Consider the following 19,965-nt stretch of genomic DNA (forward strand, 5'->3'; position numbering starts at 1 on the left):
ATTTCCATGACAGTGACAGCTTCAATGGTTCAATTCCATTTCAATTCAATGTCATTTCGTTCATGACGTCATTCAAATTATTCATACTTTCATAGTACCAATAACAATTCCTTCTTTTCATGTTTTAATAATTATTATGTTCATGTTTAACACGTAAATTCAGAGTTGTTTGTATACATCATAGTCTACGACAAATTTGAACAGTGCTTTCGCAAAGGGTAAGAATACCAACTTTATATTCCTTAAACTGTTAGTCTTTGTTGATATTTTTTTCCTTGTTCAGAATAGTAAGCCATAATTCCATAATTCAAACTACAGCAGTACTGTTTACAGATTCTCTTTATTATTTATACAGTGTAAATATCTCTAATTAAGTAATCTCTACATATTTAGGCACCGTTTAAAGTGTCAAGATGGCAAATATTCCGGAATGTCCGCCCAGTCTGAAATCCATCCAGCACTATTTGAAGGTAGCTACAGAACATGAGTCAAGGGACCCAGTAATTGCCTATTGGTGCAGACTACATGCCTTACAAGTTGGTCTTAAGGCAACAACAAAGAAAACGCCAGAAGAGACTAAGGTTTTAATGGGTAGGTTTTCTTTATTTTAAAATTTACCAGAAATTCATTTTATTTTCTTATACCTCTCGCGTCGAATGATGATCCCTGTGACACTGTCACACTGTTGTTTGTAGAGATATTTTTGAAGCATCACATAAATTTATATAGGAACGTAACATTTAAGTAATAAAAAAAGGGTAAAACTGTTGATACTCACCAAAAAATGTACCTAGTTATACTTCCTGTACCTACACAGTCTATACAATAAATATTTCTGATTTCTGAAAAATACGGTTAGGACATATTTTTCTTCAATTATTCTATAAATTAACCCTAACCAAAACAGACTTGAAAGAAATGTCATAGGGACCATGATTTGACGGGAGAGGTACAATCATTTGATCTTTATTTATTGTATTGTTTAATGAATTGACTATAATTATAATGAATATTCAAATGTATCTATGTCTTATGTATCATATCTCCAGATATTGTACTGTACATATGTATATATAGTGTATCCCTGAGTGTATGAAATATAATTGCATATTTTCAGCACTAATGGACTGGTTAGAAGAAGCCAAGAAGACTATGAAAGACAACGAAGCCATCGGCAATGAAGTGGCGGGTCAGGCCCATCTGGAGAATTATGCTTTAAGACTGTTTCTATTTGCTGATAAGGCAGACAGAGAACAGAATTATGGAAAGTAAGAACTGTAACCTTTATTAATAACTTGAATTTCAGGGGTTTCAGGTACTTCTAATTCATAAGTGATCCTGCATTAACTTTGAAGATAACAAAAGTGACAGTATTGCACTGAAATAACTGTAGTGATATATTCTTGTTAAAAAGTAATTGTTGCCATGTTTGCTTCAGGCGACGCATGTCTACTCAAACCAAGCTGCCTCACGCGGTAATTTCAATTTCAGAGCAGCTAGTTCTCTATAACCAGCCTAAACATAAAGCTGGATATATATTGTTATTCAAGCATTGTTGCTGTGGTCAACTATTTAAAACTGAAAGGATTTTAATATAATTTACTGCTATCTGCTATCAAACACAGTTCTAATTTATTTTATTTATTTAATGAATACCTAAAACTCTCAGGATTTCAATTCTGGAAATAGCAACACAATATTGATTATACTTGCTATTTCAGGAACATGGTGAAAGCATTTTACACAGCCGGCATGATCTATGACGTGCTGACGACATTTGGAGATCTGACTGATGAAGCCGCGCAAAACAGGAAGTATGCTAAATGGAAAGCAGCCTACATCCACAATTGCTTGAAGAATGGAGAAACACCTGTCCCAGGTTAGTAAATACTAAGATTACTTTAATCTTAGATTTTATCTGTAAAACAAATTGTTTTCATAATTCATAATTTATGAATTTTGTTTGAATGTTGTTTTGTCCACTTGGCAGAGGCACTGCCGTGCCCCCAGTTCAATGTCATTGTTTGTTGTTATGTCATTGTATTAAGGTACGAGCCGTACGGGCCGAAAAATTCACCTGACAATAGCTCTACTTATCTACCACAGCACTTGACTCCTAAACAACTTGTGTGACATTTCTGTGGCCGTGGCAAATGTGGTGAAGTAATACAACAAGCTGTGTTAAATTTAAAACCTATACAGGTCCAATCCAAGACGGCGAACAAAACGATGATTCAGAAGTGACGAACCCCGCACCAGCCTCGGAGCCCGCGGCCGCCGCGTCGGCGTCCGGCTTCCCGCAGGTGCCCGGCGCCTCGCCCGCGCCCGCTACGCCGCCAAGCAGCCTCGGCGGCGCGCTGCCCGACCCCGCCCTCGCCATGCGCGCGGCCTCGCAGCTCCCCAACGTGCCCTACACGCCTGACCCCAACCCGGGCGGGTTCGTGCCCTACGACCCCGCGCAGCAGCCCGCGCCCGCCACGTTGTACGGCGACAACACCACCACCGCCCAGCTCACGCCCGATCAGATAGCTAAAGCCCAGAAGTATTGTAAATGGGCGAGCAGCGCCCTCAACTACGAGGACATGAAAACGGCCATCACTAATCTCAAAAATGCCTTGGAACTGCTGCAGACTGGAAGAGACCCGGCCTGAAGTTTTATGCATATTTTATTTGCAGCACACCGTTATGGAATCGAGGCGATACAGGTGGTATTACATTATGTTTATCTGTTGAAATCAATTATCAAACCTTGATAATAAGAGGGTGTAATGTTGAAGTCCAGGCCGATTTGTGATATTCTTGATCCAATTTTCTATTGTACCTTTATGTAATGCGAATGAGCGTAGTTATGTGTTTTGTACACCTCTAATGCACTCATTAACTATTTGCTAAAAGTAAGTTCCGAATTAGCAACATTTCTAATTGTAATTAGTTGCCGAAATACATAGTTTGCTTGATAGAAATTTGATAATACCACTAATTGGCTTAGGCGTATGTCGCCTCAAATTCGCATGATGATTATTATATATATAAATGTATATTATTTATTTGAAATATACTGAAAACAGTTGTATACAGTACTCACATTAAATACTTAGTTTAGGGTTACCCTTGTGGTTGTACTAAAGAACAGCTTTAATCATTTTCGAGTTTTATTGAAATCAAAATTAGATTTTATACCGGTATAAATGAAACAAAATAATTATCTTTCCATTTATTCAAACAATCACACTTCAAACACGACGCACATCACACAAATAAATAATACAATTATCTAATTTTATCAAAATTGCAATGATTATTAAATAGTTTGTCATCTCCAGTCAATGTGAAGTTTCTAATGGATAACAATTAATCATAATGTTACGATGAATATAGGTACCTAAAAGGTTACATCATAATTGTTTATTGATACCTACAAGAACATAGGTGTTCTTTTGACGTCATGATGGTAATAAAATTAATTAAATACATAGCTAATCTTCAAGACTCCCTTTGAGCAAATCAGACACCACAAAATTGAAGGGTGCTTTAACCAAAGATATATCTTTGTGCATTAGTTGGCTAAACCTACCAATAATAATATACAGTGGCAGTAACCGTAGGTCCTAAATTACTTACGCATTGCTATCATACTCGCACATACAAAATGAACCTAGTGCTTAGGTATCGCTTAAATTAATATCACTTTTAGGTACAAATAGCTCCTGTCGAGAGTCGGAGCACGATTTAATGTTGTTCGTGATCTACCTAATTACGGCGCGGCCCAAATTTATTTGTAAATACTTATTAAGAGTAGGTTTCGAAACGGCTGTTGTCAAATAACTTAACTAAAACAACGGCGAGTGACTAGATTAAATCACAGCAAAGTGACAGAAAGTCGTAAACGACAGGACTTGTAAAACATCATTTTACAATAACATTGTTAAATTAATAAATATGCAAAATGCATTACGAATATCAATTTAAACCTCTCACGGTGTTGAAATTTGTAAGCAATTGGTGCAAATAAAGAATGGATGAATTCAGCTAATAGTTAGTCTCTTTTGAGCCCGTTGCCGTTCTGCGTCGCCGCGCTCTTTTCCAGCTCCTCGCGGCGGCTGATCTGGTACCTGCGAATAACAAAATGTTCATTTTAATGTTGTTCATATTTTCGTATACACGTGGTATACACTTATGGTGGCCCTTCAACTCGCATGTGTCACCCTACTGTACGCCAAGTCGTGGACTGGATTCGGCACTTAAAGGTTACGAAAAAAAGTTTTTTTTACTAATACTTTTTGCTGTCTCAGAGCATTACAATTTGGTACAGTAGGTCTATCTACAGATGTGCAAGTTCGATTCCTATACAAGGCTATACAAAAATATGAGAAGTTCCCGAAAATTTTCGAAGTGAAAATTTGGCAATTTTGGAAACTTTCCTACGGCACGTCAGTAGGTCTATCTATCTATTACTATAGGTACTCTTGAAAACATAACTAAGACTAGGAGAGTTTTTAATTTTTAATCCAAACGGCATTATCACAAGTTCGAGAAGACCTTCTACCACAGAAATGTGCCTTATGATGATCGGATTGCGCTAACGCGTTCAATTATCTTTACCATGGTGATGTATACGTATATGTATACAAAGTGTAACAGATAACGGGCATAGTTGGAATCGCAATCGACTGGAACGCGTATTATTTGCGCGACATGCGTTCGTCATCGCGGATTCCTGGCGCGCTGCCAGACCAATGTAAGGCGTCTGATACCGCTAATATTATTTCGTAACTCATGATTACATCGCATAAAGATTGGTCAAGGTACTGAGAGTTACTCTATTATATTACTAGGTTAACTAGGTACTAGGGCTTCCAAATACCGGACTTCTCACAATACCGGTATTAATACCGAAACTGTCTTCATCAATACCGGGATCCCGGTATTGGATATGAATCGCTTAAAAATAGGTATATAGTTTTATTAAACAGGGGAATTAGAAAGGCTCACTGGAATACCAGATATGTCCTAAAAGCTATTACAACAATAAACAATCAATGATTTTATTACACACTCCAGGTTGGCAATAATTTTATCCAATTTGTTGACTTCACCTCACCAGTCACATTTGTAGTCCAACTTAACCAACCAGACAACATCTTTTCAAATTTCTGTCAAAATTGGTTTGTCATTATTACAGTTATCCTTGCTCTTTCGTTTTATTTTTTGATAAATTATAAGAACTAATTATGTTAATGTTAATGTCACTATCATCATATTCATCACTCACATAACTTCAGGATTCATCCACCACCAACCACCAAATATTTATCTGACGCATTAGACAACGATCTTGTTTCAATAATAAAATGCGGGCTAGAGACCAGTTAGAGTTAGACCAAGTAAAGTCTGCAACGATTTTGATAGCATACGCAGTACGCAGTGCAAGTATTATTTGCACGTCATAATTTCATAGAAGTTTGACGTTTAATATAACACTTGCACTGCGCGTGCTATCAAAATCGTTGCAGACTTTTCTTGGTCTAACTCTAGATGCGTCTGACCTTTAGTAAGCTTTTTGATACAGCCGAATATAATGGATTTAAAGGGTTTATATTGCGCATTTCCCCCATTTTTAAAATACCGGGATCCCGGTATTGCCTTTGAAAATACCGGTATTGAAAAATGCGTTTAAAAAGACGGGATCCCGAAATACCGGGATCCCGGTATTGGAAGCCCTACTAGGTACCGTTGTCGACACAAACAATTGAGCTTTCTTAAACCTTATTGCAACGACTTAAGATCTACCTATGGCCAGATAAGAATGTTGTTGTTAATGTTAGTACCGTGAGTAGGTACGGTACGGTAATGATAATGAAACTTGAGGTTAGCTTTTACGACAGTCGTTTCAAATTGAATGCAAAAGTCACGGTTTATCTTTGATGTGTGCGGGAAGTTTACGAAGGAATATTAAGTTTGTTATGCACATTTAGCAGCAATCGAGCGTAGGTGGCTCTAAAATCAGAATTTGTTTTTACTACAGACAAAATATGATGATAATAAAAGACAAAATCATCTCAATATATTTTTAATTTAGCTAGGTCCAGGATATAAAAAATATTATAAACAGGTTATTTACGTTCTGAAAGATTCTTTCAACGCGTTCTTTTTGCTTCCATCATTTCCGTTTATACGGAAAGATTTAATTCCAATTTATTAGAAGATACATTACCTATATCCAATTCAAACGGCAAATGACTGAACTATAAGTAAGTATGAGATAAGAGCAAGAGCATCAAAATAACGCCGCTAGTTAATAACGCTGATGATCAGCTTCAATAGTACCTAGTCGTAAAGCAGATTTTTCGGGCTTACTTTTGTAGTACCGCCAATTTCCACCTACCTGACTACGCCTAATTTATTACTCTTTTGGTTTACAGGCAGCTAATATTAACTAGTCTCAACTTTATTTCTTTGTATTAACAGCCAACGGTAAGCTGGTTTCCTTTCGAATATAAGCAGGAAGGTGTCAAAATGAAACGAGGAAAGAACACGACGCCCTTAATTTTTGCGATTTTTTTTTATCTTTGCATAACGCTTGAAACAAAACTGCACGGGTTGATGAGCGACTGCTCTGCTCACCATCCTCTAAGGCCGCTGCTGAGAACACATCACTATTCTGAACGACTTGTAGACCATGTAGTGGCTAATATTAAATGGTGTTATTCATAAACGTTGTTCATATCTAACCAACCGTTGATAATCCGAAATTTTGACATTTCTGTTTGTTGGAAAGATACAAATTTTGACAGAGGTGTTGTGTAACTCACCCTCGGAATAATAAACCGACAACTCACCAGACGACGAGCCGGCCGCTCAGCATGAAGAAAAACACCAGCGCCGGCGCGCAGCGGTCGAACGGGTCCCCGACCATCACGTGCGAGTACGCCGCGAGCACCATCAGCGCCACCAGCCCGATATTCGCGGCGTTCTTTATCTTATCTGTAACGGCGGGTTTATGGGTCAGCTTACAAAAATAACACATTGGTAGGGGCATAGAGAAAAAACTACATAGAGTGCTCACTCCATACATCAGAGTATACCAAAAAGACTATTAGCATCGAGTAGCGGAACTATCAGTACTGCTACTTGACAATAGATGTAGCAGTACTGATAGTTCCGCTACTCGATGCTAGATGTAGACACTGAAATTAATAGTCTGAACTGATGTATGGAGTGAGCACTCTTGTCTTACTATATTTCTCTATGGTAGAGGTAAACGTTCTGTAGGAACAAAATCTCACTCCACAGTTTATTTTATTCAGAGGCATCGGCAGATTCTGTGTAGTGTACATTGCACATACTCCAACGATGTTTTTGCATGGATTTGGCATTGATGGGATATTACCGTAAAACCTCCCAACTATTAGTTAAGGTTTTAAGTAACAAACAAAGGTCGAACCTTTTTTTGCTTGATTAAAGCATGAAACTTGGCACAGTTGTTCCTTATATCAAAATAAGCCGATTAAGATCGGTAGCCCGAGGGACCCCCCGCTTAAGCCCGAGAGGGGGGGGGGGGGGTCAAGTAGCGCCCCGCCCGGCTTCATTCTAAAAATTCTAACAGGCCCCGTTTAGCTAATAGGTCATATTTGGTATCAATTTCGGATAAATCAATAACGTAGAATTCATTTCTGGTATAAAAAATTGCAATTTGTTGAAAAAAAAATAAAAAAAAAACAAAAAATCTAATTTTTCAAGTGTAATTTTTGTTTTTTATTTATTGTCAAAATTAAACTGCTTGGTTTTTCTACATACAAAAAATATGACAATAAAGCCTATTTAATGCAGATTTTAAAAACATAACTTTTACTAACCTTTATTAAAAGGAAATTGCATTAAAAAAACATATATCGTCCCGCGCCGGTGAATATCTTGTTACCGACATAGGCATCGATATAGACAACATCCGAAGTACACACTCTGGAGACCGACTAAATGTGTTGTTTATTATTGTAGATCATATATTAAAGATAGAAAGGCGTACATAATATTTGCTTAGAAAAAAATGTGTCGTTCAGTGAAAAAAGGGACCTTGGAAAAATTTATCATAGAGCCTCTCTTTTGTATAGAAGCATAGTTAATTCCAACCACTCCATGGACTCCATGGTCCCTGTTCTCAATGAATAAGAAGTAAACTGTAAGTATTATTTAATCTACTTACTTATTACATTATAGAATAATTTGCCAGTAACTGGCCGCTTTAATAACTAGCCGCTCTAAACTAAAAATGAATTCTATTCACCTATAAACAGAATTCATTTTAGTATAAGGTTCCAAAAACTGGCCAGCTTTCAATAACTGGCCACTGGCTAGCCTAAAATGAATTTTTGGTTTTGGGTGGCCAGTTACTAAAAGTGGCCAGTTACTGGCGAATTACCCTACCACGTTTGAATTTTGCGTCTTGTGTCGTAATACAGTTCCTTCCCCAGACACATAAATGCGTACATTTCATCATTCGTGTAGTTGCATCGCGTTTTTTATTCCGGGTTGCATTTACTTCTGGTCAGTTTCAACCATATTCTGACCAAAGACCAGACCAGTGTGGAACCCGTCGTCTGCTTCTTGCTTCCATTCCCAAGAAGTCTGACGGACTGAGCAAGTTTGACGACGAACTGACGTCTGAACCGAAACATCAACCCCTCGGTACACTGTGCGTAATAGGGCATTTATATGGCTCCCTTTTGTTAGAAGTAGGTATACATTATGGAATTTAATAATAAAATAACTTAGCAGTGACTTAATCTCATAGAACAGGTATAACATTATACAACTCTTCATTTCAATATCCCGGTGTAACTTGCCTTCTTCAATATTGCACTTATTACCGATCATATAATAACATTTTAGTATTTTAGGGGAATGCTTTTAGCCACTGCTATTGCTCTACCTTGTAAGAGCTTGAATCCTTGTAGTGGTTTGGTTGAACTCTGAACAGATTCCATGCTTCGAATTCACTTTTTCTCCCCTTTCCAGTGAATGCTCGAAAGAGGGGTAAGACTTCCGCTCTTTTAGGGTAAATAAAAGATAGTTCACTTAGCTTATAGAATAGATAATTTTATTAGCTTAAAATATAATTCCCTGACCTGGATGCAATGGTGTGTCATGTGATATAATTGTGTTTTCCACTGTGTCAACGTGAGCCCACAATTCCTGTAGTTGGGGAAATATTCGTACGCATGAATCTAGTCTAGCTGCTATGACTACGTTCGTGTCTACTGTGCGTATGACTGTTTTACAGCATCTGCAACTAGGGCCATCATATTAAATGAATCGGACTTTTCATGGTTCTTGGAGTATTCGGAATCTCACGAGGAACATTACTTGTGACATGTTTCTCTACACAATTTCGCGATGGCATAAATAAGGACTTTTAACTCTTCGAAGTTTTGTCAACACAGTGTCTCAAAATGATTTACCTAGTGGTAAAGAAATGAGTTTCACTAAAAGATCAGTGGTTATAATTGAAGCTTACCGTCATGGTAAATTAAACTCTAATTTATTTCTATCGGGCCCTGAAAAACCAGGAGTCCTCGTACGTAAGGAGTACTCGTATTCCAAGCATTCTCTCGATCGACCTTGTAATACTGTAAGCTCAATAAGACTTGTGATGTGGGTACTACATGATATATATCATATATATTTGATACATACACTCAAAACATCCATAGGTAATTCAGGAACAAGTATTCACGATAAACAGACAAATAAATGCCTTCTAGAATTTGAACCCGGGTTCCCCATTTAATATAAGGTGTATAAAAGTGAGATCTAAGCATGGACCCTTTTTAGCCTGGCCGATACAAGGATTCAAGCTCCTACAGGATGGAGCAATAGCAGTAAATAAATAGCATTCGCCAAAACTTTATTATACCTTTATATGATGATAGGTGAAATAACCTTGTAAAGCAAAGTAAAGTGATACTTACAGATAAAGCCGTTGCTATAAATAATTAAAAAATGCCCGAAATAATTATTTACATGAATCGACTACTGAAATAGAAGCAGCCTTATCAGGATAGGATTATATGTTTGGGGTCAGACTTTAGTTCCTCTTTAAACTTGCTCAGTCCGTCTTCTTGGGAATGAAAGCAAGGAGCAGACGACTGTTTCCAAACTGTTCTGACAACCCTGCTGTGGCCAGAATATGGTTGAAACTGACATATATACGTGAATGACGAAATGTACCCATTCATGTGTCGGGGGAAGGAACTGTATTAATACACAAGACGCAAAATTAAAGTGTGGTATAATGTAATAAGCAAGTATATTAAAGAATACTTACAGTTTACTTCTTATTAATTGAGAACAGGGACCATGGAGTCCATGGAGTGGTTGGCACTACGAGGGGTGATCCAAAAGTAATGATAATCAGTATGAAAGAGACATAAAATGTTTAATAAAATAATTTATTTTTCTACGTAATCTCCTTCCAAGTCTACACACTTAGACCATCGTTTCTCCAAACCACGAATTCCTTTAAAAAAAAATCTTTTTCTTGACCCTCCAAAAATGCCTCCACAGCGGCCATTACCTCGCCATCATTCAAAAATTTGTTGCCTCTAAGATCTTCCTTCAGCCGTGGAAAGAGATAAAAGTCGCTGGGGGCTAGGTCTGGCGAATATGGGGGGTGTTCCAGCAATTCGAACCCTGAATCACGGATGGCAGCCATCGCAACGCCGGCCTTGTGGGGCGGTGCGTTGTCCTGGTGAAACGGGATCCCAGCTCGAAGTTTACCCCGCCGCTTTTCTTTGATTGCCTCTCTCAATCTGCGTATTTGGTCAGCGTAGTAGGAGCCCGTAATAGTGGTTCCCTTTTCCAGGTATTCGATCATTATGACTCCCTCAGCATCCCAAAACACTGAAGCCATGACCTTACCAGCGGAGCTTGCGACCTTGAATTTCTTCGGTGTAGGGGAAGACGCTCGCTTCCAGGTCATGGATTGCTGTTTGGTCTCAGGATCGAAATGGTGGATCCAATACTCGTCCATGGTTACAAACCGACGCAAAAATGTTTCGGGATCAGTTTCATATTTGTCAAGATTAGACTTCGAAATCTCACATCGTATTTTCTTTTGTTCAGCCGTTAACATTCTAGGCACCCAACGAGCGGAGACTTTTTTCATGTGTAGTTCATCAGTTAAGATTCTTTGAATGCTGCCATACCAGATGCCTGTGAGCTCAACTAGATGCCTGATAGTCATCCTTCTATCTGTTAAAACGAGATCATGAATTTTTTTGACGTTTTCTCCAGTAATGGCGACAGATGGACGGCCTTCGCGATGTTCATCTTGAGTGGATGTTCTTCCCAAGTTAAACTCCTTTGACCACCGTGCCACTGTGGAATACGGCGGAGCGGACTCGCCCAGTGTTCCCACTAATTCAGCGTATATATCTTTAGTACACATTTTTTTCAAACAGAAGTATTTAATAACCGCTCTCATCTCAGTTTTCTCCATTTTTGCGTTATTGTTCCGACTGCTCGTGAAAAAACAGCTGCAACTCTCTGACAGATACATATTTTTTAATTTTTAATTTTTTAATTTACTAAGGAGTCTTTATGGCCAGTAACGGCATACCTATTTATTTTAATCCGATTCAATAAGTATTCAGTTATCATTACTTTTGGATCACCCCTCGTAACTAAATACGAGTATGCTTCTATACAAACACGAGGCTGGCTGTGATAATTTCTTTAAGGTCCCTTTTTCACTGAACGACACATTAAAAAAAATTGTACGCTTTTCTATCTTTATAATAGAATCTACAACAATAAACAATACATTTAATCGGTCTCCAGAGTGTGCACTTCGGATGTTGTCTATATCGATGCCGATGTCGGTAAAAAGATATTCACCGGCGCGAGACGATATAAGTTTTTTTTATGCAATTTCCTTTTAATAAAGGTTAGTAAAAGTTATGTTTTTAAAATCTGCATTAAATAGGCTTTATTGTCATATTTTTTTTATGTAGAAAAACCAAGCAGTTTAATTTTGACAATAAATAAAAAACAAAAATTACACTTGAAAAATTAGATTTTTTGTGTTTTTTTATTTTTTTTTCAACAAATTGCAATTTTTTATACCAGAAATGAATTCTACGTTATTGATTTATCCGAAATTGATACCAAATATGACCTATTAGCTAAACGGGGCCTGTTAGAATTTTTAGAATGAAGCCGGGCGGGGCGCTACTTGACCCCCCCCCCCCCTCTCGGGCTTAAGCGGGGGGTCCCTCGGGCTACCGATCTTAATCGGCTTATTTTGATATAAGGAACAACTGTGCCAAGTTTCCTGCTTTAATCAAGCAAAAAAAGGTCATTTCACTTAACACCCTCACTATATAGTCCAAAGCGGTCCACAAATAAACTCTTAATTTTTTCGTTCAGGGTGTCTTTTACCATATTTTTGTAGTTTAAAGGCAAAGTACATAGGTAGGTATGTTTATAAATGAAAGAAAATACTCGGACTAAACCAAAAGCAACGTATTGATTACTTTCACCTTTTGAACTTGTGGACCATAGTGTTGTAGTATTGGATTATAGTTGGGCGGTTTTACGGTAAAGTGTCATTCAATAATTATAACTTGCTAACTATGTAAACAAAAGTTACTAGTAAATTGACATTCAGTGTCAATTTTAGTATGGCGGTTTGTTTACATAGTTAGCAAGCTCTATTGAATGACACTTTAGGTACCTACATATTATCCCATGGTAGGTACTTGACGTGTTTAGTTCTTGGCCAGAAACTGGCGTTTTTCGCCCTGCTCCCCCTGCGTTTTGTACCGCAACGCAACAAAGAGAGCGGATACTTTACTATCATCGCCTCCTTAATGGTTCGCGGTTTATGTCCGTCCGCGATTTTCGCGCGTGATTCACGCACTAGAAAAAGGAAATCACACTATATCTACGAAATCGATGATTTAAAAACTGGCCAAGTGCGAGTCGGACTCGCGCTCGGAGGGTTCCGCACCATCAACAAAAAATAGAGCAAAAAAATCGTGTTTGTTGTATGGGAGCCCCCCTTAAATATTGTTTTTATTTTTAGTATTTGTTTTTATAGCGGCAACAGAGATACATCATTTGTGAAAATTTCAATTGTCTAGCTATCGTGGTTCATGAGATACAGCCTGGTGACAGACGGACGGACGGACGGACAGCGAAGGCCTTAATAGGGTCCCGTTTTTTACCCTTTGGGTACGGAACCCTAAAAAACGCATTACTAAGCTATTACTCTGACTTGAAAGAGTGCAATATGCGTCTAGATCAGAGAGATATACCTACCACGCCCACTGAACTAAATCTAACCACGCCACGCCAGTGCTTAAAGTCTTCTAAATTCAAGTCACCATGGAAACCAACATTAGAGAATCCTAAAACTGGTAATTTTTACCTAGACTGGCTATATTCTCAAAATTTTGCCGACCCCTGTGCTGCCTTTGCCTTACAGCTACCATTCTACCAGCAATCCTAGCATTGGGTAGCAGCGCGGATACGAATGTGTTTTTAGGGTTCCGTACCCAAAGGGTAAAAACGGGACCCTATTACTAAGACTCCGCTGTCCGTCCGTCCGTCCGTCTGTCACCAGGCTGTATCTCACGAACCGTGATAGCTAGACAGTTGGAATTTTCACAGATGATGTATTTCTGTTGCCGCTATAACAACAAATACTAAAAACAGAATAAAATAAAGATTTAAATGGGGCTCCCATACAACAAACGTGATTTTTGACCGAATTTAAGCAACGTCGGGCGGGGTCAGTACTTGGATGGGTGACCGTTTTTTTGCTTGTTTTGCTCTATTTTTTGTTGATGGTGCGGAACCCTCCGTGCGCGAGTCCGAGTCGCACTTGGCCGGTTTTTTAACTGTAGATAGACTTACGTCCAGGAAATAGTGCCATGGTGAGCCCGAACAGTATCTCGAGTGCGCCCACGGTCCGCCTGTACCATTTCGACGGCAGCTTGAAGTCCAACGTCTCGGTTAATGGAAACACCTTGGCATATCTAACATACTCCTTCCTCTGAAACAAAGAGAATTTTAAATAGAGGCGGATTGTCAAAGTAAATTATGTAGCCCCGGTATCGTCTTGGGTCGTCCCATTCGTTTTTCGTCAAGTTCTTAAATTAGTCCTATTCTGCTTTCGTCACTCATTCTACATTCGTCACACTCGTCGGTGGCTTTCAATGTAGAATGCGTGACGAAAGCAGAATAGGACTAATTTAAGAACTTGACGAAAAACGAATGGGACGACCCAAGACGATACCGTAACTAGGGCTCGCGGTCGTGTCCGTGATTCGTGAACCCGTAGCCGTGCGCCCGGTTTCGTGAATCACGGCAACGGTTTTCTGGTCCGTTCCGCACGTGACATTCGGTTACGTGAAATTAGAGTACGTGAATCCGTGTAGATCCGTGTAGGCGTGATCACGGCTTCACGTATCTTAAGAACACGCCGGTTCGGTCCGCCCGCGACATTGAGTGAAGATACGATGCGGTCTCTAAGAGCTACGAATAAAAATGTATCGTGAGTTTTTTATTCATAGCTCTAATTCCGTTTCATTACTTTTGAATTAAATTTTATTTCCAATAGTACGGCCTTTTAAATATTAATCAGTAATAAATTAAAAGAACCAAACATTAATTACAATGAATAGCTACTTTAATAAATTCTAAACCGCCCGCCCCCTCCAGATTAAATAAAAAAATACCACGAATTTGTAAAACAACATCGCGGTCACTTCTTTCAACTTCACAAACAAAAGGTAAAGCCCACAGCTACTTATGTATATTGTTTGTTTCATTTTAATAAGTCGCTCGCAAATCTTATTATCCTTGTCTGCACGTGCAACTGCACTTCTTATCTACAAAAAAAACCCGGTAGGTTGGCTTAGCTTGTTAGTCATACAATAAAACACTCTAACAATAATATGTCATTATTACCTTCAATCTAGAAATAAACAGTACTCTTTAATGTGCCGAAAGTTCGAAACTGATAAGAACTGCAGCTGTGTACTTTTTTTTTCGTGGCCCCGTACATGTGTTTTTGTTGAATTTGTTTACCTGTATTACCTTTATTACCTTTATCATACCTACCGAAGATTTGCAGAAATTTACCCTTTTGTTTCTTTGAATTAGGATTGCCTTGTTAATATTTAGGCTACGTTATATTCTTTAATAGTAGCAAGCTTTTACAAGTATGTTTCATTCATTTAATTAATACTTAACAGAAAAAATGTCTTCTCTTGATTTAATAATAACAACCAGTAGCATAGCGTTGCTTAAGTTCATAATTATAATGATACTTACTAGGGAGTTTTACACCTTATATTTATATTAGTGCAATGCAACGGGCAGGTCTCTAGTTTTGACTAAAATCAATAGCTGATTATACAGAAAACAGAATAACCCCATAAATTATTTAGATATTCCATTATATTCAAATCGATGCAAAAAATACAATTTAAGTTTAATTCACACGTAAATGTTTGTCCGACGTCCCGTATTCAATATGGGACGTCGACGGGACAAATTCCGAAGCTCCGCACACGAACGCAGGTACGGGCTACGTATCATGGCGTGTCACGGCGTGTCACGTGAATCCGGACGCGAACGCAGGTACGAGGTTGTACGTACCTTGCCGTGTTCGTGAAATTCGTGATCTTAGTACCGCCGGGCTTAAGAACCCGTAGCTACGGATCGGCGTGTATCACGGATATCAGGAGCCCTAACCGTAACCCCAGTAAATTCACTGCCATCTTTCGACAGAAGATTAAAACTGTTAGAGCGCCATTTGACTTTGACCCTTATTCTTTCACTGATAAGTATGTGTTATAATTTGTTAAATATTGACCTTAACGCCATCTACCCGAGACTACACTCGGGCCAAAGGTATGGTGCAATCTTTTCGAGCGATGGCGCCATAACCTTTGGCCTACTGTCGAGTAGATGGCGTGAAATTAACGCATTTTACAAATTAACACATATCAGTGAAAGAATAAGGGTCAAAGTCAAATGGCGCTCTAACAGTTTTAATCTTCTGTCGAAAGATGGCAGTGAATTTACTGTGGCTACATAATTTACCATGACAGTAAACTCTCTATACATCACTCTGTTCTCTTTGCTCTGAAACAATGTAAACATCTGTCATGTCACGCTCGACGCCGGTCCATTAACGTTTTTGTTGGCTTTAAATTATAGAACGATGACGACAGCATTTATAGTAATGTTCTAAATTTATTGTGTTTAAGTATGTACATATGTACAGTCAGCAGCAATAGTTGCTAAGCGGGCGAGGTGTTCAAAATGATCTTGACGTGACTTGGACGTGACTTTATTAAGAGCGCGTCAAGGTCATTGACGCTAATATCTAAGGACGGGCTAATGGGGCACTAAACATCGTACTAGTTCAGCGGTGCTACCCACGAATTCCAGCCAATCGTGCAGTCTAACGCGACTAGTTGCGATCAATAGCGCGCGTAATGCGAACTCGTCAACCAATCGCGCGCGTCATGCGAACTCATCAACCAATCGCGTTGTAGCGATTTCACACCGCTGTACTGGCCCCTGTCATGCCTCATTATTATTGCCCGTAAAGCCAGTCCCTAGATATCTATGTCAATGGTCAAGGTAATTATTTTGAACACCTCGTCCGCTTATAGCAAATATTGCTGCTGACTGTAGGTAGGTATATACTTTTGTGGTGGTGTTACGTCAAACAGACTCGTCATCATTCAGATTTTGTTTTATACATAGAATAGAATCGTTGTTTGTAGAGACAAATAAGTTAAAGAATTTTTTGAAGTGAAAACTTCTTTTTTTCATGCATTTCCGCGAGGTTCATCATCTCCAGCTCCTAATACTCCTAATAGTTTGTGAATCTAGTAAAAACCTTAAGTTTTAGTAAATTTATCAAATATTTCGATAGGTAAATTAGTCACCATAGTGGTATCACGAAAAGTACAGTCGGAAATAGTATCACGAAAAGTACATACAGTCGGCAATAGGTACAAGCTCGCTCAACCATAACCTAATGCTTTGCGCCATACCTACAATGTATTTTAGAGTAGGTACTTAGGTAGTCGCAGTTGTCCCATGGGAGAACCTCGCCTCAAATGACTAATGTTTTTTTTTTCCGGTTGGTGTCGAATGAGCATGTTTCAGAGATAGCAAGGGTAAGTCAACGGCGTAATGGCGTAGCATTAGGCAGACTAGACATCTACCAAGGCCTAACATGCGAGTTTGTTGTCAATAGTACTGCAGGAACGCGTAAACTTTGCTTGACCTTGCGTCGAGGAATGATGTAAACCCAAAATAAAACTAACACAGTTTCTACAACTACGTCACCCACATAGGTATACAATTCTACATAGATGCGTAACCATGCACTTCGTCCGTCGGTGCTGTAAATAACGTTGGATTCTATGTCTATCTTTCCCGTTAATCACGTCCCATTAATTTTAATCACTTGGCACCGTAACGAGATATAAGGCTTGCAAATAAGGAACATTGTTACGCTGTATTAATTTGGCTATGATTAATTTTATAGATTGAATTTCGGAACGGTGTCGCCACTCATTGTCGCAACCCGCCGGCTCGGCCGAGCTACGGGAATTAGGCGGCAGGCCAAATACCGAAATAGCATTTCTCATCGCTCAGTAACAAAATCAATGCACTGACCAACTATTAATGTTTATTACTAGAAAATAATGCACTTACCAAATCCTTGTGAAGTTCCTTCGAAATAAAAGGCGTCAACTTTGTAATTCCAACAAATATAAAAAACACCCCTAAAAGGATTGATAAACTCTTCAACACGATTGAGCCCATTTTTCTAACTATATCAACTTTTATCAGCGGTGATATAAAATGCCTCAATCCATTTAATTGGTTTAATAGAATTATCTGTTAGGAATGCTACTATTTCATTTCTTGTGACACATTGTATATGATTTTATTCTAAATAATTTATGCGATTTCATATCATACTATCTTTATAAAAAAAATACGACAAATTGGTATTCTGAATGATTATGGACTAAAGAGTGCCAGAGGAGCACACACGTTTCGCGCCGGCGCGAAAAAATCCATATCTGACCTGATAGTGTTGCCAGCAGTAAAAAAATCGACGCATGGTAGAAATAGTAGAAAAAATGGTAGAAAAGTTATATATACTGGGTCAACCAAATCTTGTCAGTAAATAGGAACAAAAAAACTATACTCATCCTTTTCTTTTGGGTGCTAGTCTATGTGATACCTCTCTGTCTATGTTTGAAATCAAACAGACCTTTGACACACTATAAATAGAACCTATAAGTGTGGTAACAAACTATCGCACCAAGGTCGCGGTGCGGTGCGATAGTGTGTTAGCACTTTAATATTGGAAACAAGTCACCGTAATTATAGCTGGTCAAGCAGATCTTGTCAGTAGAAAAAGGCGGCAAATTTGAAAAATGTAGGCGCAAAGGGATATTTTCCCATAGAAATATTTGAATTTCGCGCCTTTTTTACTGACAAGATTTGCTTGACCAGCTATACATAGTATGTACCATGAAAACTACTGTGTAATTATAGCCAGCTAAAACCAGTCAAGCAAATCTTGTCCGTAAAAAAATACGCGAAATTAAAAATTTCTATGGGAAAATAGGGTAATTGTGTCTGTTTGCCGTCCAGTGCCTGTTTCCGTCCACTTGGCGGAGTTGCTACAAAGAATTGCGGAAAATTTGAATATAAACAAGCCTTCTCACACATGTTTGGATTTGTTGCAATCCATAATGTCTAAGCAATATTTTTACCAAAATAAAAGTGTTATTTGACAAATAGCGGCTTTAAAAAAAATTATGTAAGTGGCGGCATTGCATCCAGAGCTTGAAAACGTCATTTTGCAAGAAAAAAAAAGTGTTGGCGGCAAATGTTCACGGTAAGTTTATTAATTAATTTAACTAGTTTAAGTTACGTTATTGGCACATACTGCAACTTAAAAGTATAGTAAACGCAATTTTAAGTGTTTTTTATAGTTTTTTCATAATAATCTTTGATAAATTTAGTGGACGAGTACTGACATACTAATTTTGAAAAATATTTAGTTTCCGACCACACGGACGGTAACTGGAACAGCTAGGTGAGTATTTGTTATGATCGTTTTACTTCAAAAGACTTATAAACTACTATATATTTTCTCTTAAAATGATGTTTCTTGCTTATAAGATTATACATTTTAGTTTTCGTCCACGATTTTGTCAGTGTTGCTTGATTAAAATCATGTTTAAAATACGTGGTCGAAAACTAAAAATAGCTTTAAATATTGTTTCAGTTTCCGTCCATGTACTATGAGTGGTGTAGACGAGATTTATTATTACATGATTACTGAGGGCGAAAATAGCAATTCGTGGATGAGTTTCGATTTTGTTCGACGAAATGAAAGAATTGAACTGAGTCCGACAATGAGACGATTCCACGAATTGCTATTCCCACCGGAGCATAGTGGTTTGCCCCAAATATGCGAGGAAATAAGTTAAAATAGGCAATTAATTATTTAAGCATCAAGCATTACTCGAATCTTAATATAAAAAATGTCAAATCTTACGATTTTCCCTCCTTAATATCTCGCGCACGAGTGTGGAGCGGGCTTTAAAATAATTGAAATGTCTATGATTATTAAGCAGTATTTACACGATGTTACAAAATAGTCCTGCAAGAATGAGACATATAATTGTCTCCCTATCTCGCTCTATATCCTACAGCATGAACTGATAGCTGTACCAGGCCGTGTGGATGCTGGTTTAATAAGTATCTGTTTTTCGCTCTCACTTAAGCCCCGCATTCACACTCCTACCTTGTAGGCCGCCTCGTAGTCCGCCTCGTTGGGTAGGATTGTGTATGGGGGTTGTAGACTACGAGCCGTCCTACCGTTTAGCCGTTTGTAGGACGGCTCGT

General features: G+C 38.4%; 2 protein-coding genes across 2 annotated transcripts; one reads left to right on the forward strand and one right to left on the reverse strand.

Moving 5' to 3' along the window:
- The first annotated feature begins 203 nt into the window (after nt 1–203).
- LOC134650022 (vacuolar protein sorting-associated protein VTA1 homolog) lies at nt 204–2,719 on the forward strand. The gene is made up of 5 exons (XM_063504842.1): nt 204–218; nt 394–591; nt 1,118–1,268; nt 1,722–1,879; nt 2,203–2,719. Exons 2-5 carry the CDS (start codon nt 414–416, stop codon nt 2,649–2,651), a joined length of 936 nt encoding a protein of 311 aa, XP_063360912.1. The 5' UTR covers nt 204–218; nt 394–413; the 3' UTR covers nt 2,652–2,719.
- Nucleotides 2,720–3,202: 483 nt separating this feature from the next.
- LOC134650023 (novel acetylcholine receptor chaperone) lies at nt 3,203–18,112 on the reverse strand. The gene is made up of 4 exons (XM_063504843.1): nt 17,749–18,112; nt 13,918–14,056; nt 6,840–6,984; nt 3,203–4,112 (listed from the first exon to the last, which is right to left on the reverse strand). The coding sequence occupies exons 1-4, from the start codon at nt 17,857–17,859 to the stop codon at nt 4,037–4,039; spliced, it is 471 nt and encodes a 156-aa protein (XP_063360913.1). The 5' UTR covers nt 17,860–18,112; the 3' UTR covers nt 3,203–4,036.
- Between the last annotated feature and the right edge of the window lie 1,853 nt (nt 18,113–19,965).

This window comes from Cydia amplana, chromosome 8 (genome assembly GCF_948474715.1).
Source record: "Cydia amplana chromosome 8, ilCydAmpl1.1, whole genome shotgun sequence".
Lineage (NCBI taxonomy): Eukaryota > Metazoa > Arthropoda > Insecta > Lepidoptera > Tortricidae > Cydia > Cydia amplana.

Excerpts from the sequence above, each read along its gene's own strand:
- LOC134650022 (XM_063504842.1), top strand. The coding sequence starts at position 414 with ATGGCAAATATTCCGGAATGTCCGCCCAGTCTGAAATCCATCCAGCAC. Across the intron at positions 1,269-1,721 it reads AGAGAACAGAATTATGGAAA|GAACATGGTGAAAGCATTTT; the intron begins GTAAGAACTGTA and ends TTGCTATTTCAG. Across the intron at positions 1,880-2,202 it reads TGGAGAAACACCTGTCCCAG|GTCCAATCCAAGACGGCGAA; the intron begins GTTAGTAAATAC and ends AAACCTATACAG.
- LOC134650023 (XM_063504843.1), bottom strand. The coding sequence starts at position 17,859 with ATGGGCTCAATCGTGTTGAAGAGTTTATCAATCCTTTTAGGGGTGTTT. Across the intron at positions 6,985-13,917 it reads CATGGCACTATTTCCTGGAC|ATAAGATAAAGAACGCCGCG; the intron begins GTAAGTCTATCT and ends CCGCCGTTACAG. Across the intron at positions 4,113-6,839 it reads AGCGGCCGGCTCGTCGTCTG|GTACCAGATCAGCCGCCGCG; the intron begins GTGAGTTGTCGG and ends TGTTATTCGCAG.